The 17,652-nt window shown below is 38.6% G+C and overlaps 1 protein-coding gene across 1 annotated transcript in view; it reads left to right on the top strand.

The window, feature by feature from the left end:
- The first annotated feature begins 2,998 nt into the window (after nucleotides 1–2,998).
- LOC131684826 (putative mediator of RNA polymerase II transcription subunit 26) overlaps nucleotides 2,999–17,652 on the top strand; it is a 160,951-nt gene continuing 146,297 nt past the window's right edge. The window contains exons 1-2 of the mRNA XM_058968016.1: nucleotides 2,999–3,178; nucleotides 3,244–3,312. Coding sequence (XP_058823999.1) covers nucleotides 3,301–3,312 — 12 coding nt within the window. The 5' untranslated portion in view covers nucleotides 2,999–3,178; nucleotides 3,244–3,300. The remainder of the gene's footprint in view (nucleotides 3,179–3,243; nucleotides 3,313–17,652) is intronic.

Raw genomic sequence — 17,652 nt, 5'->3', positions numbered from 1 at the left:
TCATCTCTGATAAAAGTGAGTGAGTTTTGAAAGCACACACACATACACACATACAGACATTTAACAATTTCGATGAACTGAGTCGAATGGTATATGAGATTCGACCCTCCGGGCCTCGGCTAAAAGTCGGTTTCAGAGTGATTGCATATCCTTTCTTTACGAGAAAGCCAAAAGGCCATTGCGTGTGACACGCCGCATCGTGGTCTTAAACTGAAAAAGGGAACAAAAGTGTTTTAAAGCTCTCGTTGAGGTTTTCGTGATTAGTTGTGGTCATCTATGTGTCATGAAGTTTGATTACGCTCATAAATCGGTTAGTATAGACTTTACTTTTTATAAGGAGGTACTTCCTTTCCTAGAAACATTTCTTTATCCAACAATATGAACACATTTTTCTTTCGCAACCTTGTGTAATAGTTAAGTTGGAGTTACTTTATTAAGGCTACTCTTTATCTTTTACGAGCTTTTTATCTATACATTGGTAGGTGTTCCTTAAAAGCAGCTTTTGGCGGTTTCTCCGCACAATGAATTTGCAAGGTTTATTCATGAAAGATTCATTTTGAAAAAAGATGGGTGGGTGATATCAGAGATATAACCGGAGTGAAGTAGAATACATTTTAGGCTTTTAATACGAATTATGAATTTTCTTCTGATAGGTTGTTTTAAGCCCAGTTATTTCGTAATATCCAATGGAAATACCAAAATTTCTGTACACGTGCATCGAAATCTAAAATATTCGAACATATGTATCCTCATATGGTAACCCTGAGATTATTTCCATTAGAAATACCGAAATAACTTATTTTAATAATACCTTTAAGAAATTAGTAAAAATTGCAGCATTTGTATTAACAGCCCAAAGCTACTTCATTCCGGTTATGTCTCTAACATTACCTATCCATCTTTTTAATATAAAACAGAAAACTTGTTCTGAAAATCTAATAAGGCGATTTAAAGCTACACTTTTGTGAAATTCCTACAGAAAAGAAAATTGCGTGTTTATCCAACGAGCTTTCTGTCCCGTTAGTGTAGTGAAGTTTACCCCCGCACAAGTGCGTTTTGCTCTGCTCATTTTTCAAAGTGTAATTTATAATGATTTTGAAACATTGCATATTTTACATGTTTTTGAACATTTTGCAGAGCGTTATGATTGCGATTACATAGTAAAATGTTGGTTAAATGGTATAAGTACCAGGACGTCACTTATAATGGAGCTTTTCATTTTTTGAGCCGGTCTTAATGCGAATGTAAAAATCCCATCATACATCAACCTATTATACAATTAACCTGGTGTTACGGATCGTTATTTAACTGTGTTTATAGCGCATAGAGCGAGTATTTTAAGTTTCCCCGGTGTTGGCTACCAGCTCTAAAAATATGTATTTCATGCAGCAGAATAAATAAAATATGGCCCAGAAGGTTCCAGCAATATCACAAAATTTGACAAACCAACATTAGAAACCACTAGAAGCATCGCGTATCATCAGTGGCCAATAGCACGGCGTGGTAGCACAGCGCGCATTCATTCTTCTCGCTCCCGCACGCTTCCATTCATGCGCCATGCACCGTCCACAGCAGGGAAACATGCTGGAATATTCCAGAGAGTGTGTTTCCTATGTATATAAACGACACCGCTTGTTTGTTAGTCAGTTCTGCATATGGATCATTCCACGTCAGATTTACAACCAAAATTTTAATTCTTTCCAAAAATTTTTCCTGCATTCTTTAGCTAAAAATAATTGACACGTATTTTTTTGTTTTGGCTGAATATGACAATTTTTTCAAGTGAGTTTTTGAACTTTGAAAGTTTAAAAAATTGAATATTTTTCAATTACTGATAACTCGTCAGCTAATCGAGATATGTTTTTTTATTATTTTATTTTTATCGTATCAGCTCACAAAAAAAAGGAACGCGCACCTGATGCCAGATATAAATTAAAGAGCAAGAGAGCGCGGTTCACTATCAGCACCTGGCGGCAGTCATGGGATATATTACCGACCACCGAAAAATGCGAGCTGACTCGAAACGCAGCAGCTACTACGCTAACACAAACTAACGAATTTTTCCTATGTTCCCTTTTTATATGAGTCGCAGTTCATTCGATGACAAAGGGGCTGTCCTAGCAACAATCGCTGCTTTATCGAATTGTACCGACCAACCATGGATCAGATAATTACTGCTATCATAAAATCCATTATTTCCGTTATTTTTAGTAATTGTACATTCTACGGAATTGGACACAAAATTGTTGTACTGTCGTTCAACGCATAATTGTCCCATGTATATAGGGAATCCCATGGAACATGGGACAAATATGCTTATAACGGCCGTGTACAGATTTCCAATCAGATAGCGCAATAATCTTACTTTTCATTTAGCACAACGTCAGCTATTCACGCTAAAAATTGGGTAAAATTGCTGCAGAAAATTTTGAAATCTTATAAGTAGTCTACTTCAAAACATTGGATAACTACAGCCGATTTACCAATCAATCAATACTTATCAGTACTGTAACCCACTCGGGCCATTGTTTACAGTGGTGGCCCTTATGCGTGGCGTGCGCCTCTGCTGGCTGCTATCAGCAGGCAATCGTCCCTGCAGCAGCACTGCTTAATCTCGGGGCGGCACAATCACCTTGCCCCGCTCGTTGCGTTTCGGTGCGCGGCGTAGAAGTAAACGAGCTGTAAGTTTTAATTTGCAACTGCACCCCAACCACAAGCACCGCCATTCGGCTGGTGTTGTGGTTGCTTCTGCTGCAGTCAGCTACTGTTCGAGAGTGAGAGTAAAATTCAATGGAGAGCCACCCGACACCACCCATCGATAAGCCCGTCGGGAAAATGCAGCAAAGGGGTAGGGTAGTAGCCACCAGCTCGGCTTAGCTGTGGCAATAGCAGAAGTAGCAAAATTGTTATTAAAATATATAAAACTCAAACGCTGGGAAAATTAAATTTTAGTCTAGTGAGGTGCACCTCTCAAATGTGGTATCGTTGAATAGGGGTCTCCGAGGAAAAGGAAAGGGCTTTTCTTTCTGAACGGTTTTCATCAGCTCTTACGGTCTGTCCGCAGCAGCCAGAACGCGTGTAATTTTCGGGATTATTTTTTCGACCGGTTCGGTTTCTGAGAAGCGTATTCGCTCAGCAGTGACAAAGTGTTGATTGGCAAAATCAAATTTTCTATCAGGTCAACCGTTGTTTGAAAGCCAAAGCGAATAGAAGTAGTGAGTGGAAAATTGTGTGTGTTTTCAGAGGGAGCCCGTTTTTCCAGCATAAGCAGTGAAGAAGCAGTGTTGCAGAGCAAAAAGAATGAAGCTTACGGTACGTGTTCGAAAAGTGTTGGTCCCAAGTGTTTGGGCGAAGATTCAAAATCGAATCAGCAATCGGATGGAAATCAGTGTGTCGAAAAAAAAACGAAGTGGAAAATGAACTGTGAATTGGAATGGCACGGAGGTGTTATGGGGGGGGGAGGTGCAAAAACAGGGAAAAGTTGATCCCATAAGCTGGGGGACATTTTGCGGAAAGCTGCAAGTGAAGACAATGGCCACAAGTTGTGAAGCGAAATCACGTATGGGGCACTTTCTGAACTAGTACGGCGGAAAGACGGAAATTCCCATCAGTGGCAGATGTTGCCTATCCCAGCAGGATTAGGGTAGGATTCGGTGTGTTTAGGGGGAACACCATTCCTAGCCATCATTTATCCACTTTACAGACTAAGGCAAAACTAATTGTGTGATGAGAGGATTTTTATATGGCGGGGACTTTGCAAACGACAACGATATAAGCTGATTAGGTATTGGATTGACGGTACAGGCAAAAACGGCAGCTGATGCTCGGTAGGATAACAACAATGGGTGCATTTGATCTTGGAAGAAAGTTATGAAAACATGACTGTTCTGGTAATTTAGGATTACGTTCGCCTGAAACCAGAGTTCAACTTTTACTTCGAGTTTTCCGTGTTGTTGTGTTCTGTCGGAAGTATGAGATTAACATACCGTCACTTCGAAATTTGAGCTTATTGAAAAAGGTATACGGATTCAAGCAGAGTCGGGTTTCGAAAAAATTAAAACCCAAGCATGTCTTACTATATTTTAGTTCTTCTTCAATACTAGGGGAAATTTCAACGCTTTACATTTCTTAATAAACGTGAAGACAACCCTATGGCATACCGTGGGAGTTGAAGTCTTCTTGAACCAGCTGAGGTGCGATGTATAGGGGAACAATGTCTGCCTTTTATTCGGGCTTGACAACCAACAACTTCAATATCCGATACCGAGGATTAATTTGACCCAGGCGAATAACGTTAAAATTGTGGAAGATCTACGTCGGAAGTTAATCAAATACTTCGTGCTAAACCTAGGAAAATCATGAGAGTGAAATATAGAGACACATGGGGTTTTTGATGTCCTATGAGGAAATTCCTGTTAGTTTCCGAGACGAGGAGCCAATTGCTTCGGTCTTGTAATAGCACCCATCAAAGGACACTCTCAGGCCTTTACGAGGCAGCGTAGGAGAGGAAACGATTTTCTTTTTTTTTTTGAATTTATAGGCATATTAGAACATCTTCCCTCAATGGGATTGTCAGACTCTCGCTCTTTAGTGGACAAGGGAGAGTAGAAATTAGTCCTGATTTCTGCGTTTCTACATTGGGTAGCTGTATGGCCGAATTGTTCGCAATAACGGCATGCCCTCATGCACAAAAAGACGTACAGGTAGACGAGCCCCGTTCAAAAGAACAAAGTTTGAAAGATTAGATCCGTAGTAGTAGAAAGGATCGTCATGAGACTGATTGAAAACAAGTTCTTATACTCCTCGATTTATGTTGAACGCATTGCTTGCAAACCAGAATTTTCACTGAATGAAGCAAAGGGTTCTGGAAGGAGCCAACCTCATATTTCGCAATTAAGGCCGCTGTTGGAGACTACACCATCAACCTCTACTTCCCATGCGGGTACGTAGACAAGACACTTCTTCGTACACGGCCGAGTGTTGTTTAGTTAGTTTACGCGATATATCGATACTGTTAAATGCGCTATATTCAGTTCGGAAGTAGACCTTCCAGGGGCCTGTAGATGAATATAATTTATATCGGTTTATCGGCATTATTTTGCCATCGGATAAATACTCAAATCGATCTGCATTGAGCCAGAGGGGTTGTCTGTTGTCGAAGATACCTTCCCATTAATCAACACTATCATGCAGGCTTCAGTACCAAAGCAAAGAAAGTTTTATCGGAGGAAACAGAAAATCAATGCTACGAAATTTAAAACAATTGGTAATTAGCTGTGGAACACTTGTAGTGTCAGTAATCAACAAACACATTTTTGGTGAGCCGTCGGTCAAACAGCCCGTTAACAAATGATATTTTCGAATAGCCACCAGGCATTATCCGGAAATTTCCACTCTCACTTACACTTACAGTTCAGACATGGTGTACCAAACTTTCGCCACCAAGAGTAGAAATTACTCCGAATCTTACTATCCACTCGGGAAAAAAGTGTTTGATTTTTTGAGTCTATTTATCCGTACGACAAAAACGGAGAAATAAGTTATAGCAACTAAATATTGAACAAAAACCATCAAGCACAAAGATGGTTAGCCATATAAGCTGAGTACTTAGTAGGGTGGGGCATTGTTATATAGAAAAACGCTTTTAATCCACCTAACAGTGTGATGAGACATTTCTTATAACTCTTATCACTCTCTTCGGATATTATATCGTTTGAGAACATTTAGAACTTGATGTTTCGCGATGTTTTTGATAACACATACTACATGGGATAGTGGCAGGACTCAGAGAATCGCTCAAATCAGCATAGGACAACATCAGTGCTAGAAATCTCAAACCAAATCAATGGGAAAGCGAAAAAATGGCCCATAAAATAGACATTCCAACGAATTATTGTTAATGCTCTGTTAATAAAATATCCAAATTGTGGTGGGAAAACTGAATTTTCCTAAAGGGGTTATTTATTTATCATTCGCATGTATGAAAAAAGCCTTATGTTTACATTTGTGAGTATCGCCCTTTTCACAAAAAAAGCGTTGAAATGAAATCGCAGCTCCTGATATCACGTTATCTCTGAAGTGCATGCGTGCATAGTTCCAAATTTTACTTCGACATCGACTTTTTCTAAAGGTGACTTCCCAGTAGTATCCTTGATTTGAATTATTACCGCTAATCCTAATGCCAAAGAACAAATAAAAACCTCTCGAAAACGAACCGTTTGGGAAAATCATCATCATTACTGGAATTTTCATTTTCACGAAACTTTTCGATAGCCTTCCGTCACATGCGTTAATGCACTTGGTGCACAGTGCTCCGAAAATCTAGCGAAATCGTCTTAGGGCACCAGCGGGTCTAATTCAGAGCTATCTGCGCGGCGAGTTAAATCTGTAAAGAACACTAAAAATTATTTTCCATTCCATAATTTTCAGTTCAGCAATTCGAGAGATCGTAATCACCGCAAGCCATGAAAAATAGACTACGTTGTGAAGCGATGGTCACTATTTATTAAAAAATCACGGTTAAATAAAAAAATAAACTATTAAAAAATTTCAAATAGTTTATAATTTTCACAAACTTATTAGGAAAAATTGTTTAATAAGCTTTCGTAATATTGTGTAGGAAAAAAGCTGAAAATTTCAGTATTTTCTCTATCTGCAACATATAAACCCTTAAGTATACCAATTAATTGGTATACGAATTGGAATAGGTTCGCCAAATTTTGGAAGAAGTCTATAAAATAACCTCTTGAAAGCTACCTAAAAATTGTTGTAGTTCGATGCAATAAAAAAATCATATTTGGCAATTCATATTTGGCTGATACAATTGGGGTGTCAATGTATTATAATAGATATTCAGCATTCGAAGAAGTTTCTTGTGAACGAGTGTAGAACGACTTTGTTTCTACTTACTTGAAGTCAGCGGCGTAGCCAGAAATTCGGTTTGGCGGGGGTTTGGTGAAAATCGATCTTACTGTCTAAACGGCATAATTCCGAAACCATAATTTTTGAAGTTTTAAAATTATGCAGAATTATTTTCTAGAAAATAGTAACAAGGGTCGTGTCTTTAGCGAATTTGTTGCGACTTTATTGTAGTCATGAATATTAACCTGAGAAAATTCACAATAAATACTTCTTGGACGATATACCGTCAAAATTGTTTTATCAAATGATGCGCTGTTTAACGTTTGTAAAACTCATCGAAGTTATTAAACCTCCGAAATTGGCGGTTTCAAAATGATGTTATCTTGACCTTAAATTACTGTTTTTAAACATTTGACCTATACATACAATTGGTCATACAACAAAAATCAAATGCTCATCAAAGTCGATCAGAACCTGCGAGAGTCGAATGGAAATCGTCATTTTTCATAAATTTCTCTCTACATTCGGATAGTGTTATCCTCGTTATTAATCATATTACGTTTTCGTTTCAACTCGACGCATTCCCAAAATAAAAACCTGTTTTAATCCATCTAGTGGTGCAATTGTGCTTGTCTCATTTGTCCAGACTACGATTCCATGGCTGGTTATGTTCAATACAATAGTGGGAATGAATATTACATGTTCAGTACGATTTGAACATACATACAACGGATCGACAGCCACGATCTTGAGATACTATGTGATACTGAAACACGCTTGAAACCAGCGGCGGATCATGGAGAAAGATCCGAGAGGTCTAGGTCCTGCCGAAAATTTTCAACTTGTTAAGAAATTTTAAGCTAGTTTTAATTTTAAAGTAGCAACCCCTCACTGCATACTCCCTCCGGGCCGGTATGATTGACGATTTTTAGAGTGATTGCATAACCTTTCTATATGAGAAAGGCAAAAATGTACCAAAGTCCAAAGAAGTCAATTTTTGTCAAACATCTCAATGTTTCATGCATTTTAAAGTCATTTGGCATCAAAAATACAAATTTGATTTTGAAAATTTTTCATTTCAGTTTATATGAGAATTTGCTGTGTGATTGCACTCTTCAACTCGTAACTCCGGAACCGGAAGTCCAATCAATAAAAAATTCAATAGCAGCCGATGGGAAGGTTGTACTTTTCATTTGAGGCTAACTTTGTGTAAATCGGTCCAGCCATCTCTGAGAAACAGGTCACATTTTATTCCACATACACACATACATACACACACAGACATTTTCCGATCTCGACGAACTCAGTCGATTGGCATATGACACTCGGTCCTCCGGGTCAGGATTAGATTGACGAATTTTAGCGTGAATGGGAAAGGCAAAAACATTTTTGGCAAATGTTGAAAGTTATGCATTTTTTTGGTGAGCAGTTCTATGTTTCATAGACATCAAATCAATTTTAACTTCGCTTCCTATTAAATAAATACCCTTATTACAATACATTTCTACAAAAACGAGATCAATTTGAAAATAAATCTGAGGATTATGATTGATTACAGAACTCTGGAATTTTCTATTGGAATGTTTTCAGGCAGGAATTTGATATTGATGCAATTAGACAACTGTGAAATCAAAACCAATAGATCAGTTACATATCAGGACCCCATTCCGACAATTTATCAAAAGTCCTAATGATGTTAACAACAACAGGTTATCAATCCACGGATCAGATAATTGTTATTGTAATATTGAATTAAATCAGTCTGCATCAATAAATTTTCAACTTCAATCCAATATTTTTTTGGGTGTTGTGGGGGGGGGGGGTGTTGTACGGTGTTAAACCCCAAAACCTTCTCTTGGCTACGCCGTTGCTTGGAGTTATTTTTTTCGCTTTTCATTTTCCGATATGTTTCAGATCGATCCGATGGTTATAAGTTAGAAAAATTGCAGTGAGAAGATTCGCACAAATGAACATTTTTGTACTGATAAGGTATCAAGTTCCTTCCAGACAACTTGGAAGTGTTCGGTGATTATTTCTAGCGGTTGTAGATAGTAAAATGAAATACAAAATTCGTTTTATCGAAATAATGTTTAGCTTATTTCAATGGATTATTACTATATTGAACAATAAATGGGCGACAAAGAGTAATCAACAAACAATAAGCCATAACTTTTAAAGTATTCAAAATAGATATTTAAAGTCTTTAGTAAAGTTATTCGCAAAAGTAAGAGCTACAAATTTGCTGAAGACATCATTTCGATATAATCACCTCCAAGAAAATTTGTGAAAATATCTCACTCATAGGGGGATTAATCAGCAAAAGCACAATTCCAGAAGAAAGGCCATATTACCTCCATTAAATTTTCCGAAGATACTATTGACCTAAAATAAGCCGTTTTGGCGTTAATGATAGATTATATGTTTTTGGTCATATTTCTGGCAATGGGAAATGATAAAAATCTTTCGTCCGCATTTAATGTTAAATATCTCTTTTGATAATAGTCCGATTTCTACAATCTATAGCTTGTTCGAAAGGTATTTGTTAAAGCTGTCTAAAAACATATAAATTGTTAATCTATATTGTCAATTTCGGCAGATAATTTAAAAAAACTGCGAAAAACGCCATTTTTACGCATTCAAACATTCATATCTTGGAAACTAAACATCAGAATCAAAAACAAATTAATAGCGTTCATACTGTTTTTTAGTTCTTTCATTTAAAATTGGTTTGGATAAGATCGGCTCAGCCATTGCTGAGAAACACGAATGAGAATTTGTCCGTTACATACACACACACACAGACACACACACACACACACACACACACACACACACACACACAGACATTGTCCCAAATCGTCGAGCTGAGTCGATTGGTATATAAGACTCGGCCCTCCGGGCCTCGGAAAAAATCTTGAAAGTTTGAGCGAATTCTATACATTTCTTTTATAAGAAATGTAAAACGTAATCATAACCACATCAACCGAGCACAGCACTTTTTTGGTTCCTTTTGGGGTCCTAAATAACTGTGCAAAATTTGGAGTCGATTGGTGTTGACCCGGCGTAGCGCATTGCGTTTGAAATTTGTATGGAGATTAGTATGGGAAAACCTACTTTTTTGCATTTTTAATTCTACAGACTACAATTCTTCCTGCAGTATGCCAACAAATAGATAGAAGTGTAGTCCATGATATGCTGAACAACTTTGCCGAAGGATATATGGTGTTAGAAAGTCTCTAAACCAAGTTATAGCTGTTTAAAGTTCGATACATCGAATTAAATGCCAAAAATCATTTTTATTGCCAACACTACGGATGTACCAATGATATTTCATATAGCATTCCAAAATAACATCATATATTTTAGATATACCACATTTGTATGTTTGTATGAATTATTAAAAGGTCTTAGCTCAATTTCATGAGCGTAGGTAGTTGAGATCGAACAGCATGAAAATGAGCATGCTATCAAATCATAATGCATATTAAACCGAAATATAATCAATGCAATCCTCTGACATATCAACTCGACATCAGTTGATTCAGTCTGTAACGTAACTTCTATTGCTAAAAGTCAAGGCAAAGGAATACAGTATGTTTTGTTTCATCGTTACTATTATGCGTAGAACATTGTGTGAATGTTTTGAAAAAAATTCATCTGAACATTCCAACTCGACAATATTTCAGTTCGAATTTCTACATATTAAAGCCCCCTTCCCTCGCCCCTCACTACACTCTATTGCTCTGCTCAACTACCTACGCTCCTGAAATTGAGCTAAGGTTTTTGACTAATTCATACAAACATACAAATGTGGTATATCTAAAATATATGATGTTATTTTGGAATGCTATATGAAATATCATCATATCCCGCAGTGTTGGCAATAAAAATGATTTTTGGCATTTAATTCGATGTATCGAACTTTAAACAGCTATAACTTGGTTTAGAGCATATCATGGACTACACTTCTATTTATTTGTTGGCATACTACAGGCAGAATTGTAGTCTGTAGAATTAAAAATGCAAAAAAGTAGGATTTCTCATACTAATCTCCATACAAATTTCCAACGCAATGCGCTACGCCGGGTCAACACCAATCGACCCCAAATTTTGCACAGTTATTTGGGACCCCAAAAGGAACCAAAAAAGTGCTGTGCTGAAAAAACGATCATTTTGCCCCACTCTAGTACTTAGTACTTGGTACTTGTATTAGTACTAAGAAGGTATAATATGTAGACATACACAAAACACAAGTTCAACAAACGGAAGTTTAAGTAAAAAGTAGTTATCAATCTACAGACGGATAAGCAAATAGCTATCATCGCATCTATCAGAATTCAGCAACCGCCGAAAGGGGAAAAATGGTATTTTTTGTGTGCTTCTTTGACACTAGTGTTGCAATGACATCTGTGCCATTTCGGACTCGGTAAAACGTTTTGCATTCCATAATTTTCATTATTTCCCAAAAATTGTCGTTAGAATGCATAAACAGCGAATTTGACTACCCGTTATAGTCAACCCAAAACAGGGAAAACAAATTACAGAAAGTAATTTAATAACATGTGTTGCAGGATGTGTTTAAACCAGAGCAGATCTCATACTTGGTTAATGCTGCCAACTACCATGCGCTTACATGGAATATGAACAATATTGTTCGGGCTTTTCCAAAGGAGACGCGACGATTAGTTTTCGTCGCAGCAAGAGTCGTAGCGCTATTCGGCGCATGATTCGTCACAGTGTATTTCTTATGGGATGAATGACACTTCAAAAAGATGGGTGGATAATGTCTAGGACATAACCGGAGTGTCGTGACTACTCGTTTGACTTGTAATTCAAATCGAATGATACTCAATGAAATATGTGGGAATGTTTCAAGTTATTCTTTATAATAATTATGGTGGTTCTGAAAAGACCCTTTGTTGTTAGCGTCTGCGTTGATAGGGGATGCGCTGAATTCTAAGCTCGTTGAGACATTCATTCATGAAATGAACAAATTTCATATTTTCTTGCTTTGAAATATCAATGTAAAAATCATTCGAAACGACCATCGGAATCTTTTTCCTAACGTACAGAAATAAACACGCTTAGCGAAAAACTAGGGGCAGGTAATGTCCGGGACATAACCACGATGATCATATTCTTAAAATTCTGCTTGCATCTTTTTCAAATTTTACGCATTAAGTTCGATTCACCGGGCTCAGCGAAATTTTCCTGGGGATCCCGATTGCCGCGTTGACCTAAAAATTTGTCATTTCATTCATATAGGAACAATCATTGAAGTTATGTCAATTTACGCTTTGCAAGATTTGAAATAACTTCGAAGTGTGGTCACGACACCCCTGTTATGTCATATACATTACCAAAAGCTTTTCGCGAATCAGCTTCGATTACAGCGCCGCACTCCAGGCAGGAACCCAATATCGCAGAATCAATGACGAAACACTAGCTAACAGACGTTTCGTGCTGCGTCTCGGGCCGTCGACGTTTGGCATGATCCTCGCTATTGCGTTTATTGTCTTCGCCGACTTTTCGCAAGCTGAAGCTCAACCGGTCATCGATTATCACTCTCAATTGGTGTACGGTGACCGATTTGATGCAATGTCGATCTGCATCCGCTGAACCGCTTTGCAGTTACTGACCAACACCACCTCCGTCTTGTAGTTCTGCTATCTGCAACTTAACCCCGTTCATGCAGCTCTCGGTCGCGTCCATTGTCTCCGTCACTGACATCTCCACTTCTCCAAGTGTCTCACACATTACAGTTAGTGACACGCGTAACCCTCGTTTTTCACGTTCCTAGGTAGTGTCAAGACCTCATCGTACATCCCGTTTCAAAGAGTTGGACCTAGGATGGAGCCCTGAGGAACGCCTAAAGGGCGAACACGAAAATGTCATGCCAATTTTCTTACAATGTTTAAAATCAAACCAAAATTTTAGGGTAGTTTTATACATATATTAACTTCAAAAATCAAAAGAAAAGTTAATCGATGGAGCCTTGAGTGTAAAATTGAACGCATTTTCGCTTGATGCCCTCCATTAAAGTCTTTACAGTGTCATCCGGTACCAGTTTCTCAGTTTTTTTTTCCATTTTCTTAACATGTCCTTCTCGTCTTTGACTGTCTTCTTGCTCTTCCGAAGTTCCCGCTTCATCATTGCCCAGTACTGCTTCATCGGGCGCAGCTCCGGACAGTTTGGCGGATTCATGTCCTTTGGAACAAAATGGACAGAAGGCCTCATACCACTCCAGGACACTTTTAGAATAGTGGCATGATGCCAAATCTGGCCAAAATAGCGGAGCTTCGTCGTGCTGCTGCAAGAACGGCAAAAGGCGCTTCTCGAGGTACTCAGATTTGATTATCTCGCCATTTACTGTGCCCTTTGTCACGAAAGGCTCACTCCTCAGTCCGCAAGAGCAGATGGCCTGCCAAATGAGATATTTGGAGGCGAACTTCGACATTTTCTTCTTCTTAAATTTGTCGTCCACATAGAACTTGCTCTTGCCGGTGAAAAACTCCAACCCCGGAATTTGCTTAAAATCGGCTTTTATATACGTTTCGTCGTCCATCACGCAGCAGCCATATTTTGTTAGCATCTTCTCGTAGAGCTTCCGTGCCCGAGTTTTAGCCGGCGATTGTTGCCACTCATCGCGGTTTGGGAAGCTCTGTACCTTGTATGTATGTAGTCCAGCTCTCTTCTTTGCATTCTGGACGTAGCTCTGCGACATGTCGATCTTTTTAGCCAAATCACGGCTTAAGACGTTGGAATTTGCTTTAATCATCCGCTTCACCTTTCCCTTCGTCTTTTTGTTCTCCGGTCCCGGTTTTCTTACAGCTCCTTTGCCGTGGTCCAACGTCAACCGCTCCTGGAACCGCTTCAACACTCTGGAGACGGTTGAATGGTGAATGTTCAACATTTTTCCCAACTGCCGGTGCGACAGGTCAGGAAATTCCAGGTGTTTGGAAAGAATTTGTTCTCTCGGCTCGCGTTGGTTCACCTCCATTTTCGTTGAATCGAAAAACACGACTTCGAGTTTGACAGCATGTAAACAATACACATCAATGAGAAAGTGTGCAAAATTTGGTTGATTTTTACCCAATGGTAAAAAAGTTATGCCCTGTTGAATGTGTCGCAATAATTTCGTGTTCGCCCTTTACATTATGCTGTTTTGTAAGATATATTGAGCAATTCTGGAATAACAATATGAAAATTGCCATTCTTTTTCGATTTTTTCATGAAAATATGCAAATGGTTCAACACTTGCATGAAGAATATTCAGTTCCACGTCCAACGACATTTTAATCAATACATCGATTGAAAAACAGCAGATTTTTTCAATTAAATTTCCACAGATTAAAAATCCTCTTGCGTGGACACTTAAAGAGGTCTCCTCAGTCTTTTGAATATTTTTAAACATTTATTTATTAAACAAAAAAAAATTTGAATGTCAACACGAATAAAAATGGCAGATTTATAAACAATCTCGCGTAGTACCTCGCCACCGACAACTTAAACTCCATAAAAGATTTGTCATATAATTTTAACCTGAAACAAAAAAAAAATGAAATACATCCTTATTTGGAAGGCGTTTCTGCTCCACAAAATTAAATAATTTCGCCGGTTTTGGACAGACTTTGAAGACTAAAATGTCGTTGGATACTGAATTAAGTGTTCTTTCGAATTAGAATGATTATAACAAACACGTATTACTGAGTGGCCTAGGGTTCTTTTACGTGAAATGAAACAGCTATGCTGCATACCGGGACTGTTCTTTATTTATCGCTTTTTAGTTGGACCTCCGCTCGTTGGACCATTGTCCAACTAAAAAGCATCTGAATGTCCAAATCGTATGTTAAATTTACTTTGACAATCTCTGGCAATTATTAGAGATGTGAATAGATGCAATTACACTACTAACGTCTCTTTTGGAGAGTTTTTGACATCTGTCAGTCGGTTCAACTAACGAATCAAATTCGTTAGTTGGACAGAGGTGTGGCCCAACCAGCGAATCACGACTGTACCTGTACACTAGGTGATTTTCTAAATGTGCACCCAAGTCCGATAATAAACGTTTTCTTTTTCAAATACACTTTACTGCACAATTCTGTTCAGGGCCGGCGGAACACCTTTTTCCCGAGTGGGTAGTAAGATTCGAAGTGATTTCTCCTCGTACTGACGAAAGTTCAGATATGGCGTGTGTAAGTGAAAATGAAAATTTTCTGATAATATCTGGTTGCTATTTTGAAACAGTTTTTGTTAACAGGGCTGTTTGTCCGACGGTTGAGCGAAAATGTGTTTGTTGAATACTACACCCAAAATCCAACGGGCATGTTTCTATTACCTCTGGGTACGATTCTATTACCTTTTTGGTAACAGACCACGCAATTGCGCTTTGCGGTATTAAACTCATATTACCGCAAAGGTAGTAAACGGTGGAATGACGATGTAGGATAATTCGGTCGATTTCTATAATAGTATTAGTATCGAGTCAAACCAGCCGGAGTTCTGGCGGAGTTCTACCTAAATTCATGTCGGAATCTGCACCAATTTTGGCAGAAATAGACGGAATTACGGATTTTGTATAGGGTAACTTGGATAGTGAAATAAAAATTTTAGGCAGTTTTCGGATCCGGTCTAGTTTCCCGATCTGGACCAGTTTCCAAATTGGACCTCCTGAATGTGGATCAGTTTCTGGATCTGGACTAGTTCCCGATCTGGACCAGTTTCCGGATCTGGACAAGTTCCCGAATCTGGACCAATACCCGGTAATGGACTAGGGGGTGGCTCCTTCCAGATCCCCGTGCTTCAGTCAGTGTAAATTCTGGTATGCAAGCAATTGTGTTCAGTAAAAATCGAGGAGTATTAGAAAGTTTATTTTCCATCAACCTCATTTAGAGCCTTTCACCGGATTTGTTCTTCCCAAAATTTGTTCTTTTGAACGGGGCTCGTCTACTTGTTCGTTTTTTTGTAACCCGGGGCATGAACTGAAGAACCCATTTTAGAAATAGTCCTGGTCTGGGAAAGTCCACATGGGACATACAAAACTCCAAATGTCTCTATATTTCAGTCATATTATTTTTCTAGGTTTACTTCCGACGTAGATCTTCCTCAATTTTAGCATTTTTCGCCATGGCCGAAAACAATATTGAGGAGCGTTTTGGGGATCAAAACGTGCTACTATTTCAATCGATTTCGCCTTTGCTCGGTACCAGGTATTGAAGTTGTCGCTTGTTAAATCCGAATAATAGGAAAAGATTCATTGATAATCTTTTCCTATATATCGCACCTCAACTGGTTCGAGAAGATTTGAACTCCCACGGCATGTCATGGGGTTGTCTTCATGCTGATAACCGATCTATCTTATTGCATGATATTCGCGACAATTACAGTATGACCATCTTGAATACAGTTGAAATGACACGAATGCCTACCAGCGCGGCCAAGTGCGTTAGTTTTACCGTTGTACTCTACCTCATTAGTGTACCCATTGATTAAAAGAGCTGCACGTCCACTATATCCGAAACAATCGAATCAAAATGAGAAATTCCTCCGGTGGTAGTGTGCAACGTTTTGACTGGCTTGTTTTTCTACACTGAGATTAAAGGTCAGACGAAACGAATACCTGGCGCGAACAATCGTGGACGGTTTCCCACTCCGTTGTGGGCAGAGAGTGCTCAGAATTGTACGTGAAAAGGTGCTATGAGAACTTTTTGAACGTCAGATCGCCCAAATTTTTCCGAATATACGCGATGTTAGAAACGCAAATAAAAAACTCGATGCAAACTGAAAAACGCGGTTATTGCCACCGGTTCGTCAACGGATTAACGAGAGTCTAGCAGCTGGGCCCTACGTCGTGTACTCGATTGGACCTTTGATCGGAATTCACGGAACTAAGAATTTTTTTTATTGGCGACAACAGCATTCCACGTAAATTCACATTCAAATGATAGACGTTTCGCGATGAAATTATAATAATGTATATAGACGTAATAATTGTTCTTCAAACACACAAATTTATCTGACAGAAAAGATACTCACGCTAAGCATTTTCCCCACAAAACTTATGGTTTTATAATTACCTACGACCATGTCTACATCGTTACAGTTCCAAGTAGGCGCTTCGATCGATGGAGCATGGAAAGCACTTCTAATTTTCCCAGAGAGAATATGGGCGATCTTATACTCTTTATATTGCAATCTCTCCGAATTGCCTGATACAAATTATACAATACAATATTAGTTTGAGTTCATTCGCATTGATCTATTCCGGGTATTAATAAAAGTGACACTTAGATTAGAATGGTAGTGAGAAGGCGGAAACTTGGGCATTAGAAGGTAATATTTGTGAAACATCGCGCAGCTTTAACGAATTTTTCAGTTAGCTTTAGAATTAGAGAGCGCTCGAAAATTGGCAAATTTTGTGGAATAATAGAAGTTTAGGAATCCCAAATGCATTAACCAACCTTGTTTAAAAAGGAGGGATGAACGTCGTGACTTCCTTCGGGTGGCATCTCGGATCATGTCCAATCATTATACGGTGAATGCGCATCTCCGGCGTATTGGAGTCGTAAAGAGCTTTCTTTGCGCTTGCGGTGACGGCTATCGCGACATTAAACATGTTGTCTGGTCGTGCGCCTAGTGTTCTACACACAAAAAAAACTAAATTTTACCGTTGAGGTATTTCGAAACCTATCATAATCTAACAAACCGTAATTGACGAAATGACGAAATATAACCGTGCTCTGTTTAATTTTACATGAAAGATGTACTTTCTAAGCGCAGTGCCATAAAATT

Source organism: Topomyia yanbarensis, chromosome 2 (genome assembly GCF_030247195.1).
Source record: "Topomyia yanbarensis strain Yona2022 chromosome 2, ASM3024719v1, whole genome shotgun sequence".
NCBI classification, from domain to species: Eukaryota; Metazoa; Arthropoda; class Insecta; order Diptera; family Culicidae; genus Topomyia; species Topomyia yanbarensis.
This window is presented reverse-complemented; position numbering and strand designations above follow the sequence as displayed.